Source organism: Conger conger, chromosome 15, assembly GCF_963514075.1.
Source record: "Conger conger chromosome 15, fConCon1.1, whole genome shotgun sequence".
Taxonomy (NCBI): Eukaryota; Metazoa; Chordata; class Actinopteri; order Anguilliformes; family Congridae; genus Conger; species Conger conger.
Genome location: NC_083774.1, coordinates 17,855,428 through 17,873,639, shown reverse-complemented (window position 1 = coordinate 17,873,639; position 18,212 = coordinate 17,855,428). Strand labels below are relative to the sequence as shown.

Below are 18,212 nucleotides of genomic sequence, written 5' to 3'. Positions count from 1 at the left end.
AAAGGTGAATGGATGAAAGGTGAGAGCATCACGCTCACCCCTGGGTAGCCCACACACCATGCGTCTCTACAGTGACCTACATAGTATGGGAAGATATACAGTGTCATTTAAAATAAAGTGCACACTTAAGTACCAGACAGATTAGCAATTAGGCAACTTGTCCAAGCAATCGTAGATGTTTGAACAGCTTGACACGTTTTCCCTGCATTGCATCCAAACAATAGTTCTGGATTGAAATGTGCATTTGTGTTGCATTTTATCTGGAAAGATACGTAGCTGTGGAGTTTTTCCAAAAGTACACTTTCAGCAGATTCATTACGAAGAGGAAAAAAAAAAGTCCATTATATCACGGCAAACGGAATCTAAAACAAGTAGTCAAATCTAAAAAATGCGTCACAAAGCAAAACTATCAGGATAGACAGATACTGTACTGTAGAGTACTGTGGGTAGGGGCAGTTTACCCCTTTCAGCTTGGACTTTTGACCAAGCTACATGGAAACTTAAAGCCCAATCCCAATTTCCTGTACAAAGCAGTTGGAGTACAGCAGTGAAAACAAATCAGATCAGTCAGACGACAGTGATAACTGCCGTCCCTCCTAAAAGTATACACCAGTAGAATCATCAAATACATTAATGTCAATAAAAGACAGACATTGGAAATGTGTAAAAAAAATAAAAATAAAGATTTTAAAAAAGGAAACATTTTTCAATGATCGGTCGAGCAGAGAGAGCTTTAGACTAGTCGGACGGAGCTTAATTGGAGCACATTGTATACACACATGCACCCACACACATGCACGCACCTTGCATGCCAAGCTTTTCAGAGGAAGAGACCAAAAAAAAGTTGCAACAAACTTGGATTTATTGTCAGTTACGCTACAAAAAAAAGAGCATACAAAACTCATCTTTGATTACTCAACTCCTGTGAGCATGTCCACCTCTTCCATGTGAGTACTCTCCGGTTTGAACAATGTTGCAGGACTCGGTTCCAGCACTGAACCCTTACAGTAAACAGGGTACCCAATCAGCCACGGTGCACACCATATTGTTCCATATTCATGCTGTAAAGTGAACCTCATTCTGTCGAGTCACCGTGGGATACCAAACAATTAGAGGTAATATTCAAAACAAAAACATTTTCATAATTAAAGCTTTAATGTTAAATTAAAATGATGACCAATACAGTATGAATCAATTGAAGCAATACAGTTTAAGCACACACATACATTTTGTGGATTTACTTGTATCCGTGTGTGCGTGTATACAGACGTGTATATATATGCTTCAGAAAAGACAGCTGGAGTGTTTTATCAGGCCATTTCTTTTAAGATAATGAATTGGTTCCAAATACTGAGGTTGAAACTTTATAGATGCTATGACCAGCAGTGACAAAAATTATAGGTCCAAATGTTTGGTACAGCCTATGCCTTGCCATAAAACACTTTTTACAACTGATGTTCAGGTGGGTTTCCCTAAAAGAAAAAGGTCCCTGCTGCCAGATTGAATAAATCCACCATTTCAATAACCACCAAACATTCTGGAATTATACACCGCAGACATAGTCTAGATTTCCAGACAGGATGCTATCCTATACAGAATATAGTGATTCTGTATCTTTGGTACCAGGTAGTCAGCGTTTTCCTTTTTTCTCAGTTTAATAGCACATGGCTGCTCTATTGTGATAATCGATGATGGCATCATTAAAAATGCAGAATAGGGCCAGCAGGGTGACTCACTTGGCGAGGACGCCACACGAAACATCCCGGATCGAATCTGGAGTGCTGACTGCGACTGATCGCTCAATAGAGTGACACACGACGGACAGTGAGTTGTGTAGGGTTTGGTAGGTTAAGTCCGCATTTCATCACTAGCTAGCCACCCCATGGACTGAATATAAAAAAGAGGCATATGAAAGCTCTTCCACACCTCCTCTCCTTCCACTGTAAACCTTTCTGCGGTCTGCGATGTGAAAAGCATGGGGTTCGCACATGAACGTGGCTGCGGTTGCAGAAAAATGCATATTGCAAATTAGGAAGGGAATTTGATATGTATACCCCACATTGAGACTATACATATAAATTAGTGTCAAAAAAACATGTTTGTTCAATATCAAAATACACTGCAGGTTGACACTAAATATACCCTTTCAAAACAAACCTAAGCGGCATTAATTTAATCAATTTTAGTTCCAAAGAAAAGTATCAACACAAATGTACAGTGAAAATGCAACTGAAGTAACATTTGCCAACATGCAGTAGACTTAGGCAAGGCTGAGATCTGAATAACCACTTCTGAGTGATGATGGGAGATCGAGTGACAGGTGATGAAGCAAAGAAGAATCACTGCATCTGCCCTCAAAAGCAAAGCAAATCAAATCCTAACCAAAACCAGCATTCCACACATAAAAACACTATCCCCCTGTGGGACAGTTCCATGTCAAGTGCATCATTTAGATAGAGGGAATGTTTAATATCAACTGCCGCACACTTTTGCATTAAAAATGGAGAGCTAAAAGCAATTTAATGTTATTTTGGTGATATTTCATCTATGAAAGTCACACAATTATTAAAATAAACCAAAAAAAGCAACTTTTAATTGCCGACTAATGAGATAAATGGAGATTAACTGTGTGTTCAAAAGGGGAACATCTCTTCTAATGTTAAGGGAGCCCCTTGCAGTCAAACACATTTAAAGTGACTCAACTGTTGAAAAAGGCATACTTCCCATTGCTCATTTTGAACAATTTTAATCTTGGCCACAGCAATAAGCAAAATCTCTTCATACAAATAGGCAAAGACCTACAGAATTGTAGTACAAAATATTAAAATATAAATTATTTTTATAACAGAACAAAAAAAAAAAAAAAGTTTTACCATTTTGTACTACAGTGCACTTCTTGTTCTGCAGACAAGCAGCTGTACTATTACACAAACAGTCCACCATGTCAGGCACTTGAAGATAAGGTAGGTCTCACCAGCTCACATACTTGTAGCCAAAAGGAGCAGCCTTAATGCAGCCTTAACTTGACAAAACCAGATGATGCCTTATTTAAGAAATATTTTTACATAATTTTGTTAAAATAAAGGCGTTCTGTACAGAACAACCAGACGTCCATAATGCATTTTACTTATATTTACAGAATCCTGTTTTTTTTGCCAATGTCTTACAGTATATTCTTATGTTCAATGAGCCAATTATTTTCCTTGTCACATTAGTGTCATGACGTCAGTGGGGTTTAACATTAGTCAAGTAGCAAGACACCTTTTCATTTAAAGCATTTTAGTGAGAATGTAAAAAAAACAAAAAGGCTGGATTTATATATAAATACAACAGTATCATGATATATCTACGTTTTTACACACTAGATATTTCTGCAAGTACTTTAAGTTTTCGCCAAATATATTGGTTTCAGGCTGTTTATTTCATTTGCAGCAGCTGTGTTTTTGCTTTCCTTCCACAGGATCCATTGAAGAAGAAGAAGGAAAAAAAAAAAAAAAAAAAAAAAAAACCACAGCACTTTCCTGGTCCATAGGACGTCGGAAAAGGGCGGAAATGCTTCCAGCTGAGAGGTGGAGATTTGGCTACCTTCCAGAAAGTGTAGAGGCCTTACATAATCAGGCATGCCCAGCAGAACACCAAGTCATGCCTCCCCCCCACACGTTCATCTCAACCATGACAAACATATACCTGATGGCAAGTCTCCACATCAGACAGAACAATGGTCTGTGACTGACAGACGTGCATTGGGAATTTGGTCACATATCTTTCTTATATGTGGGAGTGAGAGTGTGTGCATTTCTTTTGTTTTCTTAAACCGTTTAACACAGATGCTGCAGTAGGGGGCATTTACGCCTCGGTCTCCGTCGACGATGTGTTGTTGGGCGTGACCGGGGAATCCGATTTGCGAGTCATGCGGTCCAACTCTGCTTGGACGTCAGTCAAAACCGGCTTCTGCCCTTAAAAAGAACAGAAATAAACAAAGTAATTTCCTGTAGCTTCTGCGGGGGGGGGGTGTCAAAGACCTTCCGGATCCTTCCCTGTTGATGTTATCATCCAGCATGCAATTTCCATGCTTAAGCGCTAGCGGTGGTACAGCCAAACGAATGATACTTTCATGCACAGACATAAAACCGAAAATGCGTGCATACATTTCTAGTTAGTGTCCAACGGTCACTGTTCAGAGATGGATGGGCCTATTTTGCGTAAAGACAATGACAAGTTGTGAGCACAACAAGCACAAGCTGTTATTTCTTTCATAAGGAGAGGAGAAACAGACAAGGAAACATAAGCCCCCTGAATTATTAGGGGTCCACTTCAGGCAGGGCCAGAAATGGAGTAAAAATAGTTCACCAGCTGGTCTATGCGAACTCATTAATTCAGACTGGAGCTCTCGCCTTGTAGCCCAGGCTAGCGTGCTCCACAGGCCTGAGGTTTGGACCTCCAGCCACCAGTGTGGCCTCAAAGAGCATACCTGCTTTCTTGGATGAGCCTTGTACCCCTCCACCTCCTCCTCCTCCTCCACCTCCTCCTCCTCCTCCTCCAGAACTAGGGCTCCCTGGGGACCCTGTCTTTTTACTCAACAGACTGTTAAAGAAGTTGGCCAAGACGCCCTCATTCGCCGCGGCCCCTGAAAGACAAATAAAAGGACGCCTCAGCTTCCGGAATAGAGAAACATAACAGGTGGGTTCGTTCAGGAGATCTACGTTTTATCTACGGTCTATAAGCATTACATTGCTTTGTGAACTGACATATGGTAACCAGGCAAGGGTTGCAGCCGTTACACTTCATTTAAGCCACTTTCAGCAGGACAGCAGACAGCCGGCACGCTAAGCTTAAGAACAAAGAACAATCTAGGACATGAAGGAATCCTTTCTTTTTTGGAGTTGGTCCTACAGCAACCACAGAGTGGCAGTATATAAACAGCAAAAAACTGACTGGTTCCAAGGAGGCGCCTTTGTGCTTTGTCAGACACACTGGCCACATGAGCCCAGTTCCCGAAGTTAAATTCAAAGCATGGGAAACAATATTATGGCCTTGTAATTCTCCCAGCTACCCTCTTAATTAAACACTCAGGTAAGAGCAGTGGAGTCTCTACCTTTCAAGTTGGGGTCTGGTTTTTTGACAGCGGTCATAGGCGAAACGCTAGCAACATTGGAAGGTCGAGGAGATCCAGATGAGGTTCGGGCAGGAGACTCCTAGAACGCAAACAAACAGCGCTTAATCGCACCGTATACCTGCAGGACTATTAGGACTATACACAAAAAAGGATAACAGCTCTACTGCTTTCAGTGCTAATAATCACTGGAATTAATAGTGCATACGAGACATACACTAGTAAAATAATTATGGCAAATGCATAAATGAACTACATTAATGCTACGTACTGCTTAGTGACATACTGGTATTTAATGGCCAAATTGTACAGTTGCCAATATCATTATTGAAACAGTTGATGAAAACTAAGTTGATGCCATGCATTCTCTTCCAAGATACTGAAGGGTAGCTGTTCGTATCAATAAAAGTATTCAATTTTACTTCCCAGGTTATATAGTATGAAGTGTTCTGTCCTATACAACATTGCGTGTTACCTTCAATAAGAGATGACTGAGTAACTGTGCAAGTCAAGACACCTATATATGACAGGCAGGAATCTTCCACTAGGCTGTAACTACAGGCTCCAACAGACCTTGAGCAAAAAGAGTATTGCAGCTGGATGGTGGGAGACGAAGTTTTACTTTAGTAGTTATGCGGTTGTGTCCTTAGTTCTGACAAACATTTGCTCAGTCTCTCTTGAGATGGTACACAGGATAAGTAAATAATGCACCGTGTTGACTGCCAGTAAGCCTGCTCTTTATGCAGAAATAAAGACCTAAAAAATTGGATCAAGTGTGTTTTCCTGACTGGAAACTCTATTACAAGCAAGAGCTGAGTTTTTCTTGAAGGTGTACTCAGTTATACTTACTGTGGCTCTAGTGGGTGTGGCCGGTTGCTTGGCTAACAACGACTAGGAGAGAATATGTTCAAGGGAGAAACATTAGGACTCAATAGCAGATAATCATGACCAATATGACCAAGATGTTGCTAAGCTAAAGTACCCATAAGAGCTCCAGCAGGACCTGGCAGCCTTGTGTAAAAAAAGCTCTGAATCCGGAAATAATAAAGCCAATAAGGATGAAAACAAGAACTCGCCACCTACAGTTTGTTTGCTGGGAATTGTATTTGGTTTATTTCGATTTTATAAGAATCATCTCTTACCTGTTGCTTCATGAGGAAGACCTGCTCGTCCTCTGCATTCACTTCCTTATCATGAACCAGCTGCATTCACAGAGCAAAAGAAACCGAGACAGAGAGAGAAAACAGTAGAAGACATTTAGAATCGGTAAGTAGCAGAGCAGCAATGCATACCTTTTATATAGCGACAACATTCCTCACCTTTCTTACAGGAGGCATCATGATAAAGTCCTCGAAAGGATCCTCAGCTTTAACCGTTAGGAAGTTTTCATGCAAGATTGAGATTTTCTTCTCGTTGTCCCAACCAGATGGTCTGTGGGAGAATGGTTTCATAAACGTACAATAAGCCATCAGATTTTAATATCTGCAGAGCACACACTGAAATCTCATGAGGTTCATCATCTCACAAGCTTGAAACCGGTTATGTTCGGACCTAAAAGACAACACCATGGATACCATTTGTTAACATCGACTTACAAGGAGATGTGCAAAGCAGAGTATGAAGAGTTGATACTTGCGATTGCGATCACTGAGTTCAGGACCAAAACAGACAGAACCCAGGCCGCAAATAGGCTGTGAATTTGATAAGAGCAGGACTAATTTCAAACACCGATTTCCAAAAACGGATGGCCAGGCAACTACTTACATGAAAACAGCATCTTTCTCCACCACTAAGGCAGGTGTGGTGAGCTGGAAGCCATACATTTTGTGCAGTATGTATTTATACATGAGGTCCAGGTTTTTCTCCTCTTTCACAGAGGTGTACATTAAGGCAGCTCCATCTGTAGGGTGGGGTTAAGGGAAATGAAGGCACAGGTATCTATGTGCACCTACGCACCTCACTGAGGTTGTCGATGCAGGAGCAGATATGGTAGGGCTTTAATGGGTCTTCTTTTTTACCCATTACAGTCTCACCATGTCTGTGCCTATATCTCCGTCCCAGCCTCTGACACGCAGGGAGCGGAAGGATACATTGTAAGCCAAAGCGTCGGATGTGGGACTGGATGAAGTCAAAGTGTTCCTCTTTGTAGTCCTGTTCCTTCTCCAAGGCGCTGACTGCGTCACACTGGCAAAAGAGAAAAGGGAAAGCGCCATTAGAAATAAATACATTTTTAAAAAATAAATTTGCTTTATTAGGTTTATAAATATCCATAGCATATACACACACAGACAAAATAATGTTATTCAATAGAATAATAAATAAATAACAGTGGTAGACTAATAAACTACAGCATTACAGATACAATTTGGAAAGGAATCTAAGAAAATATCATACACAAATGTGAAGAAATATAATAATTCGAAGTGTGAGGTTGAACATGCTCCATTACTCCAGGAAAGAGCCGTTAAACCTGGATAGCACCGGGACAGTCACACATAAGTGCACTTCAACACAACAACCACAAGGTGGGACCTGACAACACAGAGCACAGATCTGACTAGACCCTGTATGAAACAGCGGTAGGCCAGACCCTTCCAGGAACAAAAAATATATATACATTATTATTATTATTATTATTATTATTATAATTATTATTATATATATTTTTTTAAACAGCTATAGCATGTCACCCAACTGAATACACAATGCTGTAAAGCCTTTAATGCTTATTTGATCTGTTTTGCTTATTTTATTTGCATCAAGGTATTCTAATAATACAACCACTACACAATCTGCAGACGTCTGCGGCATTATTCTGATAATGTACAAGCAGTGCCGCTCAGACAACCTGTGAATGTGCAATTCAGAGAAAGCAGAACCAATTCAAAAGCAAGCAGTTTCTCCACAATCACACACATGCAGGGAACACATCCCCTGACAAAAAGAGCTTACAGGGAGAATGCACTTCAAAGCCACCGAAGCACATTTCTCTCTTACGTTTTCAGGCATTTTACAGCCATTCTTATCTAGAACGACTAACAGAGCGCATATTCTGCACAGTCAGGTCAACAAGCCCGTAAAGTGTACAACAGCGGTGCTATTTGAGAATGAAAGCTACATCCTGAGGAGCTAGCCCAGGTCACTATACAATGCTTTATGCTGTGGGGCTGCTCTTGAGATGCAGCATTTGCACACAGATGGATTCCTGATGCAGGTAAAGCATTTCACTCATATAAAGCATTTTCACTCATGGGAAGGACTACTCTTCGCCGTGCAGTAGAAGAAAGCGCTGAGCCCATGTCACACAAAGCACGTGAGGGCGCCGGTGCTGTTTTTCACGAGCGCACTGCGGCAGTTTGAAGGGCTCAGGGCAGCTCCATAATGAGGGCTATTCATGGCTTCTGAGCGCTGCCTCCCGGGCATAGCACAAGGCCAGGGATGATCAGGCACCGAGCAAGAAGAGGCTCCGGAAGACTGCGCTCCCTGTGTCACCCCGGACCTAAAGCACGCCTCCCATTCCATTAGTCATGGCATTTGACAGACGCTCTTATCCAGAGCGACATAAAGTTGACTAGACTAAGCAGGAGACAATTCTCCCTTGGAGCAATGCAGGGTTAAGGGCCTTGCTCAAGGGCCCAACGGCCGTGCAGATCTTATTGTGGCTACACCAGGATTCGAATCACCGACCTTGCGGGTCCCAGTCATGTATCTTAACCACTACGCTAACAGGCCGCTCCCACAATCACCATCACGAGTCACGGTATTACCGCAACCTGTGTCGACTACAAGCATACAGCCCCAGTTAGAGACCAGCTGGCTGAGGAGGGAGGAGACCCCACTCACCTTTGTGCATACTATTAGCACAGGAATGCCCAGGTTGTGCGTGAGAACGTTTTCACCCAGCGGGAGCAGCACGCCCTCGTCCTCTGCCCCGCCGGCTGCTGTCCGTCTCTGGGGAGAGGCTGGGATCGCCTCCTCTGGCTCGGTGTACTCCTGGAAGCTCTTCACCACTGGGGAGCAGATAGAGAGAACCATTATTAATACACAGCCAGGCCTCCACGTTAAGGATTCTTTTTCTACTGGACAGGGTTCCGGCTTGCCCCAACAAATATAACCACACTCAGGAGATTATACATTTGCATTAAAAAAAAAAAAAATCTTCCAATTTCCAGTATGTTTCCATCACCATTTCCAAGATGATAACAAGATCTTTCTTTGACCCAGATAAGATTGACTTATTTAGGCTACTGGCCAAACTGGGAAAATGACAGGTCAATCAACTGGCCTGAACCAATCTCTTGGTGGCCCCAAGCCAATGAGCCCTCCTTATGGTTGAACCTGGACAGCCAAACAGTACTACAGTTCTCATTACAGCACCAACTGGGAAGAGCATGGAAATAGTCCCCTAAATTCAATGGCAACTGCAAATCAGAAACGGTAAACGGTTAACCATTTCAACAAAAAAGGTCATTTTAAATTTAATAGGAATGGGGTATGTTATGGAACACCACACAACTGGAATTGTTTTAGATATTCTTGAAAAATGTCTGATGATTGTGGTTCAAGATCAAAGAATGTTGTCCAGGTTCAGAAAATGTCAACAGGTGGCCTGAGAAGAAAAACATGCACACATAATCAGCTTAATCTGATCCTTTCACAGAACTTGCACAGCCACTATAGTCACTTTTCCAGATTTCAAACAAAAGAGGCCAGGTGCTTTTGTGAGACGTGTAATGTAATGCAATCTCAGAGCTGAAAACTGACGGCCTGGCTTACTTAAATCATAACGCTCTTGGAAAACATTTGTCAAAACCAGAGGGCCTCTCTAAATCAGACAAAAGGAGAAGTGAAAATGTCAACATGCCTTTCCTGCCAGTGCAGTCTCACAGTTATGTCCCTAGGCAGAGTCATGAATTCAGCTTCAGTTACTTTTCATACACCAACATCTTCTAGCCAATCACAAGAGAGTACACGCCTGATTAATTGACCAATTATAGCGGGTGCACAGGCAAACGGTCAGGCCCACAGAAGGCCTGAGGTGATGGGAGTGGAGCTGTCAGCCCTCCTGACTCATTCCATTCACAGTGATTAAATTGGACTGGTTCTGCATTTCCAATAAAAACAGGGGACATGGCATAGCTATTGTCTGTGTATTCCTCTTCAGATGGTTTTGAGGGAAGAAGAGATTTTATAGTATCCTCCTGAACCGTGACCTGCTCTATCAAAATCAGTCGCACTGACCCTGAAACTACTCGAAAGAGGAGAATGTAAGCTTTCTAACGATACCAAAGTTCTCTCTCTACTCCAGAGAAGGGAGTTGTATCTTGCATTTTCAGTGCCACCAAAACATATCATTTCAAAGTTTGGGTCGGGACACTACAGACACAGGGCTAACGAAACTCCGGGGCTAGAACATCATCTTATCTCTAAACCCTTTAAAACTATATATTTTTACTCTGAACATTTACTCTTGAGACTTGACATTAAGACATACAGACCATGAAAGCAAATACATTAACATGTAGCCATGAACACAGCTGATTTGTGTCGTTTGTGACTGGCAAACGGCAACAAGCTGGAAAGCCTCAAAACAATTCACAACTGCTATGGTGTTACTTTCACTACTTTCACATTAAAAAGCTAAAAAACTATATTTTTACTGAGAAGACATGCAGATTATGAAAGCCAAGATATTGCTCTACAAAATGAAGATGAAAGCCAAAAAAAAAAAAAAACAATTTACATAAAAATGGATTTATGTGAAATTGGCCGTTGCGATTTAAGATTATGATGGAACGGGTCGCAAAATTAGCATGAGGCTGGTTAACAACAGAGGTTAAGGTTGGCACAAGGTTCCCACAACTAAGGCGGCCATCTCATCTATCTCATCTACTAGCACTACTAGGCTAACCCTGAAATAGAGCATGGTACAGTTAATCAGTCTACCCAGTAGATTAACACAGCACATCCCAAACGGGCCAAAGCCTGGTGGGGAATTTTGTCTGACAATTTTACTGGATAAGACAACATGACTTATTAATACAGGGTTTCCACATGGCACTGTCATTGTTCCCACTTGTCATTGTTGAACTTCCTCAGAAATCTGGAGAATAGTAAAAATATATGGGGAGGAAGGGGGCTGCCCCAGCCCTTCCTCTGGGGATATCTGTGCATTGTATACTGTGTGGGCACGTACATGGATAGGAAATGCTGAGCTACACTAATCTACACTGGCTGAAGCAACCGGGGGCAGACGATCCTTTAGTTCAAAGGTTAAAAACAAAAAAGACGCAAACAAGAAAGTAGGCAAAGGATCAAACATGCCATAAAATCCCAAGAACTAGTGATATTTTTCAACGGAGAGAGAATGTGCATAATTATGAATCTGATAAACAAAATGGATCCATTAACAGTGCACCAATTTTATATAGTTGCTCAAGGTCCCAACATGCAGTTACCATTGTAATTCTAAGTATGCTCTTCTTGAATTAATGCTTGATTGTGTTAAATCTAACAGTAAACTTATGTTATTTGCCAACAGGTCCCAAATTATTTTACGGCCACAGGCAGATAAGGGATAACTAAAGGAGCCAATAATCTTCTAGCCTCCACCATACTCCATACGATTAATTCCCCATGGTGGATGTTCTTATATTGGGTGAATAACTAAGCTTACATTTTTTGACATGATCCTCTTAATCTACTTATTCTTTAGTGCAGCATTTTCAAATATGCATCTCCCTTGAAAGAAAAACAGAACACAGTAACATACAGGTGAAAACCTAGCTATAGATAAGGGCAAGACCATTACAAGCACTTAACCGGATTTGCTTATACACGTAGTTATATAAATGGACTGTAAAAGAATGCGAGCTATGCAAGCCAGTCAGGATAAGACCATCGGCTAAATGCCTAGCATGTAAATGTAAGCAAATAAATTCGCTCAGTTCACATTTGTCCAGTAAGAGCTCCAGGCCTGCCTCCCGGGAGTCTCAAGAGGCCACATTTCAGCAGCATGAGAAAACCCTGCCCACTGCATAACTCCACCTCCCGCGTCTCCGCAGAAAGACCATGATGCAACGGCCTGCAACAACGACTGGGCACCGGCCTCGGTCTCATCATTCCCGCATGCAGAGTGACATCACCGCCAGACCCCTGCCTTCCCAGCCAGATGTGAACCGCAAGCCACTGTTTAGAGCCTTTCAATAAGATTAGCAGCAGTGCTCATTATCGAATTCGGCGGCTGCGTTTCAATGGGTGCGTTTTCATCAACATGAGCCAGAAAGACCAGTGGCTGTGTATTCCCTGATGCCTCATGATAGTCGTGACACTTTCCCGTCAATTTTCATAAAGCGGCTACAGTGCTTTTTGATGGAGTAATGGATTAGACTAAATCACCCGTTCCGGGGTTTCAAACAGGCCTCCAGATCTCATTAAAAGCCAAAGCCCTACATCACCTGACCTATGCTGCCCTGACTACTTTGCCAAATAACATTCGTGAGTCACTACTTCTGCAAACCATATACCACTCCACGGCACCCAGCAACCGATTCAGCTTAAGAACAATAATGCCCAAGTCCACCAAGCCAACTTATTCTGGTGTGAAACTAGAACTAGTTACACAACGTATACTCAAACAGCCTTTGATTTTTCATTGTTAAAATAAAACCATCTGTTGTGATTTGGTAGGCTATCTTCGTCGTTCCAACCCATATTTCCCTAGAGGAACAAATTCAGGGCTTCTGTAAGCAATACTTTCAGACTCCCTTTTGCACAAAATGTCCGCAGGCTGATATTTTACAAGCACTCAAATTCAGAGCACAAACGCCCAGTTCATAAAACATGCAGTTATTTTCCATATTAATCCGAGGAACAATAAGGCATTTACCGCAAGAGACTGAGTCGGACTGCACTCATCTACACTATTCTCAGTTTCTGGACACTGCACAGCTGATGATGGCTTGAAGGTGCCTCAAACTGCATACCACTGTGGATCACAGTCCAAATGAAAAAGGCCAATGAAAAATTGTCTTTTTTAACATTTTTTTTAAAAACATTTTTATATGACTAGGAAGGTAAATTGACAATTAAATTCTTATTTCTTGTGACAACCTGGGGAATCAAAGTAAGTAGTACACACAAGTGATTACATAACCTATAGTATTGCGCAATATGATTTATGTGGCCAGATGTGGAGCAGAGCCAGCTTCCTGTGAGAATTTGAATAGTATTCCAGGATGATCCCTTCCTTATCTAAAAGTGCCCTGGGAGCTTTTAAAAGATCCCAGAAGTAAGCCAGGATCTTCAGGTTATGGTCTCAGCCGAAAGACACCGACAGCACTGCACCCAGTCACTACACTGGGTTTTTTTTTACATTTTCAAAAAATCTGTTACATAACCATCAGTAGTTCACCAAGATCTCAAACAGCCGCGGTTACCCCTGACAAGTCAAGTGCGAGACCAACATAATGAAGACAATGGATCCCAAAAGAACATCTTGGCTAGTTTACAAAAAAACATTAAAGGCATACTATTGCAGTATTATCACCTTCAAAATATTAGAAAACAAACATGCTCAGTCATTACTATGATACACCGACAACCTGTGTCTGTGTTCACTTCTGTCCAACATCTTGCTTGTCTACTTGTATGCTAAAATTCCTCGGGCTGCTTCAAGGCGTGGACCTTTAATATTTTTCTCCTGTATCTGCAAAACATGTGTCTAATATACTGAACACATACACTCTATGATCCGACAGAAGGAGGACAAGAGGAGACGTGTATGGCTTGGCTACTACAGTGGTGAGCTGGGTTTGCGAGAGATTAGCCTTGGTGGTAAGCAAGTGGCTGGCTTGCATTTGGTAACATTATAGTATGTAGCTGCCGTTATTAGCTAGCCTACTAAATTCAGTTTACGTTCACACGTCAGCTGGCAGGCCAAGATAGCTAGGTCCCACTGCACAGCACTACTGCTTATATTTTCAGGAGATTTTACCAGCTCCTGGGCAGTGAGCTCATGCCTAGCCTCCCAGAATTTCAGAAGACTTCAGATGCCTGATAAAAATAAAAGCACAATGAAGTCATGCGTTTGAGAGTATGTGTGCTTGTTACAGAATTGTGCTTCATTCCAGGCAGGCTAGAGGCAACCACTAACAACTAACACCACTAACAACATTTAGCTAAATGCAAACACGAGTAAAGTCAGTTAAAAAGCTAGCTAAATGACTTGTGTGGAAATCGACGAGTAAAGCATTACATTACATTACATTATTGGCATTTGGCAGACGCTCTTATCCAGAGCGACGTACAACAAAGTGCATACCCATAACCAGGGATAAGTTCGCTGAAAGACCCTAGAGGTAAGTACAATTTCAACTGCTACCTGTACAACAAAGATAAAGCAGATGTTTTACAAATCATATTAGAGCACACTTAATATGCCCATTGCCATCACACGGTAAATTTGTCTGCAATGGCCAGAATGATCTTGGGAGTCAGTGGGTGGGGTTGAGAATGGGAGCATAGACGTTTATGTAAACAAAGGGCTGCATAAAGGCCTGCATAGTATCATGGATTTGACCATGTAGACATGCATAACATAAACCTATACAGGGAAACCTTAGGCAGACAAAACCATTTTCAAAGATGTCTATTCGGAAGGGGACTGAACATAATTAATATATCTTGTTAATTATATATTGTATTAATTCATAGGAATATTCAACCACGAGGTCAGCAACTATCCATCTGGTGACCTATATCCAAGGACCCAAGGAATCAAAAAGAAAAAGAAAACTGATGAGAGGACCAGACAATACAGGCCGAGTCCAAAGTCATAGGTTTGAACCTTGGATATGTCATCAGTCAAATATGACCTTATCCCAGGAAGGTGAGGGTGGGTTTCATGTAAAGATGGATTCTTTGGGTTGGCATGATATTATTCCAGACTGAACTCACTTGTCTGCTCCATCTCCCTCATTTCCTCAGGTGGAATCCTCAGCCTGTCAATGTGGTCTCGCAGGACTCTGGCCCACTTCTGCAAGGACTCCACGATGGACCACGGCCGGGACATGTCCACAACTAACACAGCAAGCGTGTCCCGCACCGTGTCCGCTGTGACGGCAAATTTCAGCAGTCCTTTGTGGTACAGGTCTCCATCCAAGATCCACACGTTGCAGCGCGTCAGGTCTGGGAGGAGAGTACACAGTTTCCTTACACATGCAAACAAACTTTGGTCGGCAGCTCAATGTACAGGCAACAGCTGTGGCCTGGTGATGTAAATCCCCACTAGCGCAATAAAGCCAATCTGGAACTTCACTACTCCAGTCAATACCCACCAAAGTAAAACAGTCTCTGAATACATGCCAGTTCAATACGATGTAGAAAATATTTAACTTTTTTTCTTTTTAACAAAATAATTGCCATAAACCCATGATCTTTCCCCCAGGCATTAACAGTGGAGCTGCTGTGCCTGAATTCACAAGTACCTCGGCAAACAGATAAAAACAAATAAAACCTCAGACTCAACCTCCATAACCTTATGCTGAAGCATTCAATAAATGTGTGCCGTTTAAACAAATTGGCATTGTGTTGTCATGTTTTAACAAGATCAGGTCTAGGCTATACTAAATGACATGGCCACCGCTTATCCTTTGAGGCCATTAACTGTTTTACTGTTTTCGGAAACCCTGAACAAAATATTACTTAAGTCACACTGTTGCTTTTTTTTTCTTCTTAAGCTGACGCATGCTTTAAATGAGACAAGCAAAAGCCTTAGCTTACCATCTCTGTCTTCATCATGGACACTCAAGTACAGATATTCCAGCCCTCTACCCTTCTTGTTATGCTCAGCTCCTTGAAGTTTTGCCATAAGTGTGGTCTTTCCTGATCCATCCTCTCCTGACGGATCAGAATACAACAGATAGTACTTTTTCAATAAAAGGCTTGACATTTTTAAAGACACTTTGTCACGCTTTAGCATAACGCTAAAAGAAAGAAGTTAGATATCTGTATAAATATACACAAGTAAAGGAACATTTAAACAAATTGGTAATTATCTTAATTGAAAAGCAATCTTACACTATCAGTTTGACTTACCCAAAACCAAAATATTTTTTCCAGAAGGTAATTTGGAACTGGACCGGGTTGACACTTCGCTGAGAATTGATGACCTGAAAAATTCAATAGAAAAATGTAACCATGGCAATGGTAGGCCTAGTTACACAGTTGGATAACTATAATTTAGCTAGCTAGCTCAATATCCATCTACAACGGCAAGATTGAATTATGAACTGGGGAGCGAGCTTAAATAAGACTGAAAGAAAATAACCGGCTCATTTTCAGACCCCGTATCTCAATCTCCAGATACATCAGCCCATTATCAAAACGTGTTTGAAACTTTATGTGTTGTAGCTATGCAGTTAGCTGCATAACAAATCACTGAGCAACCGGTGGAAGCGCTTTGTCTGCTAACCAGTAGCGAGCGATAGCGGTATTTTGAAGATGTCCCGGTCGGTAGTTAAGATGCATAAGAGAGTGACAAATCAGGAATATTTAAACAACCAAAATAAGTCTTGGAATTAATACGGGGAAATCCTGAGGTGATTTCTTGGACTTGCCATAAGTTCTGTCCTTCTTCGTCTTCGTTGCCGTTTTCCAGGGTGTCACCAGCCCCGGCTGCGCCCAACAGCCTCTTCTCCAGCACGGGAGCCATCTTGTTTCTGCAGCCACAAAAAGAGGCATCACTTGGGAGTTTGAGGACCCTAGCGTAATTTACATCTGCACTAGTCCCCTCCCTCCAGTTACGAGCATGTGGAATATGATCGATATTTTTGGTGCTTATTTATCATGCCTTTAAAATGCATCAAGATTATACTACGGTGAAATTAAAAATATACTATATTGTCAGGCAATTAAACAGGCAGCTGAAGCGCGCCGTTTTTCGAAGAATGATGTCATTATGCATGTGCAATGCATGGGCCGACCACTGTACGCGCAGTGAGCCAAGCCACATGGAGGGAGCAACCCTGACTTTGGAACACAAAGGACACCTAGCGTTACAATTAAATATTGCATTATAGAAAAATATTAGGGATGATAGCCGCCCTGTTTCCAATGCAAAAGCGTACCAGTAGTTATCTCATGAAATATGTATATTAATAAAAAGGAATATTAATATTATTGCAATAATGAATCATGAACAATTGTGAACCTTTAATGAAATGTACTATTTTCAGCATATGAGGTGTGTCAAAAAATAAATGAGACAGAGGCTGCTGATTATGCAACTCAGTAGCTTCAAACGACAGTGAATCTGGAGCAAAGGACTGATATCAAGTTTGCTAAACTGGGGAAAAATCTTGCAGAGATCCTTTCCATGCAGGAAGGAGTGTACGGGGAGCAGACAATGTCCCATGCACGTGTCTTTGATTGGCACAAGCAGTTCACCGAGGGGTGGGTCTTATGGTCCTTGGAGAGCAACTTGGGCACCATCTTTGCACACAACTTCCACATGCCCAAATTGTCCACCAAGATATCCTCATAGGCTTTTTATTTAAACCCAATTCCTCAGCAATCATTCTGATTGTCAATCTGTGATCTAACCGCACTAGTTCATTGGCCCTCAGGATTTTGGCACCAGATCTTGTTGTTCAGGGTCGTCCAGATTTTGGTTCATCCGCCACGTTGTCCCTCCCCACACTGAACTGCTTGTGCCACTCAAAGACACGGCACTGGACATTGTCTGCTCCCCGTACGTTTCTTTCAGCATGACAAAGGTCTCTGTGTGATTCTTTCACAGTTTAGCAAAGAACTTGATGTTAGCTCCAGATTTATAATCTTACAGAGTGCACTTCACAAGAGTTAGAAACCCAACAGTAACAACAAGAAAAAAAAAGTTAAAATAACAGCAAATGGGCTTACTGTTGGCTATATGGTGTTTAGATGTTGCGCAACTCTATAATGTAATTCATTAGTCTGAGGCTGCTGAGTCTCGTAATCAGCATTCTGTTTTGTGTGGGGCAAAATTGGCTCAGGAGGTAAGAGCAGTCATCTGGCAGTCGGAGGCTTGCTGGTTCGATCCCATCCTGGGTGTGTTGAA

General features: G+C 41.8%; 1 protein-coding gene across 1 annotated transcript; it reads right to left on the bottom strand.

Moving 5' to 3' along the window:
- Positions 1-1,136: 1,136 nt before the first annotated feature.
- On the bottom strand, positions 1,137-16,854 carry LOC133111002 (cytoplasmic dynein 1 light intermediate chain 2-like). The gene is made up of 13 exons (XM_061221131.1): positions 16,732-16,854; positions 16,211-16,284; positions 15,896-16,012; positions 15,071-15,301; positions 8,957-9,123; positions 7,204-7,297; positions 6,878-7,013; positions 6,433-6,544; positions 6,256-6,315; positions 5,963-6,004; positions 5,096-5,195; positions 4,472-4,627; positions 1,137-3,956 (listed from the first exon to the last, which is right to left on the bottom strand). The coding sequence occupies exons 1-13, from the start codon at positions 16,824-16,826 to the stop codon at positions 3,847-3,849; spliced, it is 1,494 nt and encodes a 497-aa protein (XP_061077115.1). The 5' UTR covers positions 16,827-16,854; the 3' UTR covers positions 1,137-3,846.
- Between the last annotated feature and the right edge of the window lie 1,358 nt (positions 16,855-18,212).

Bases quoted from the DNA above. Each gene is read 5' to 3' on its own strand.
- LOC133111002 (XM_061221131.1), bottom strand. From the start codon at position 16,826: ATGGCTCCCGTGCTGGAGAAGAGGCTGTTGGGCGCAGCCGGGGCTGGT. The intron at 15,302-15,895 runs GTAAGCTAAGGC...CTCTCCTCCCAG, and splicing joins CCATGATGAAGACAGAGATG to ACCTGACGCGCTGCAACGTG. The intron at 3,957-4,471 runs GTATGCTCTTTG...GTTCTTTTTAAG, and splicing joins AGGCTCATCCAAGAAAGCAG to GGCAGAAGCCGGTTTTGACT.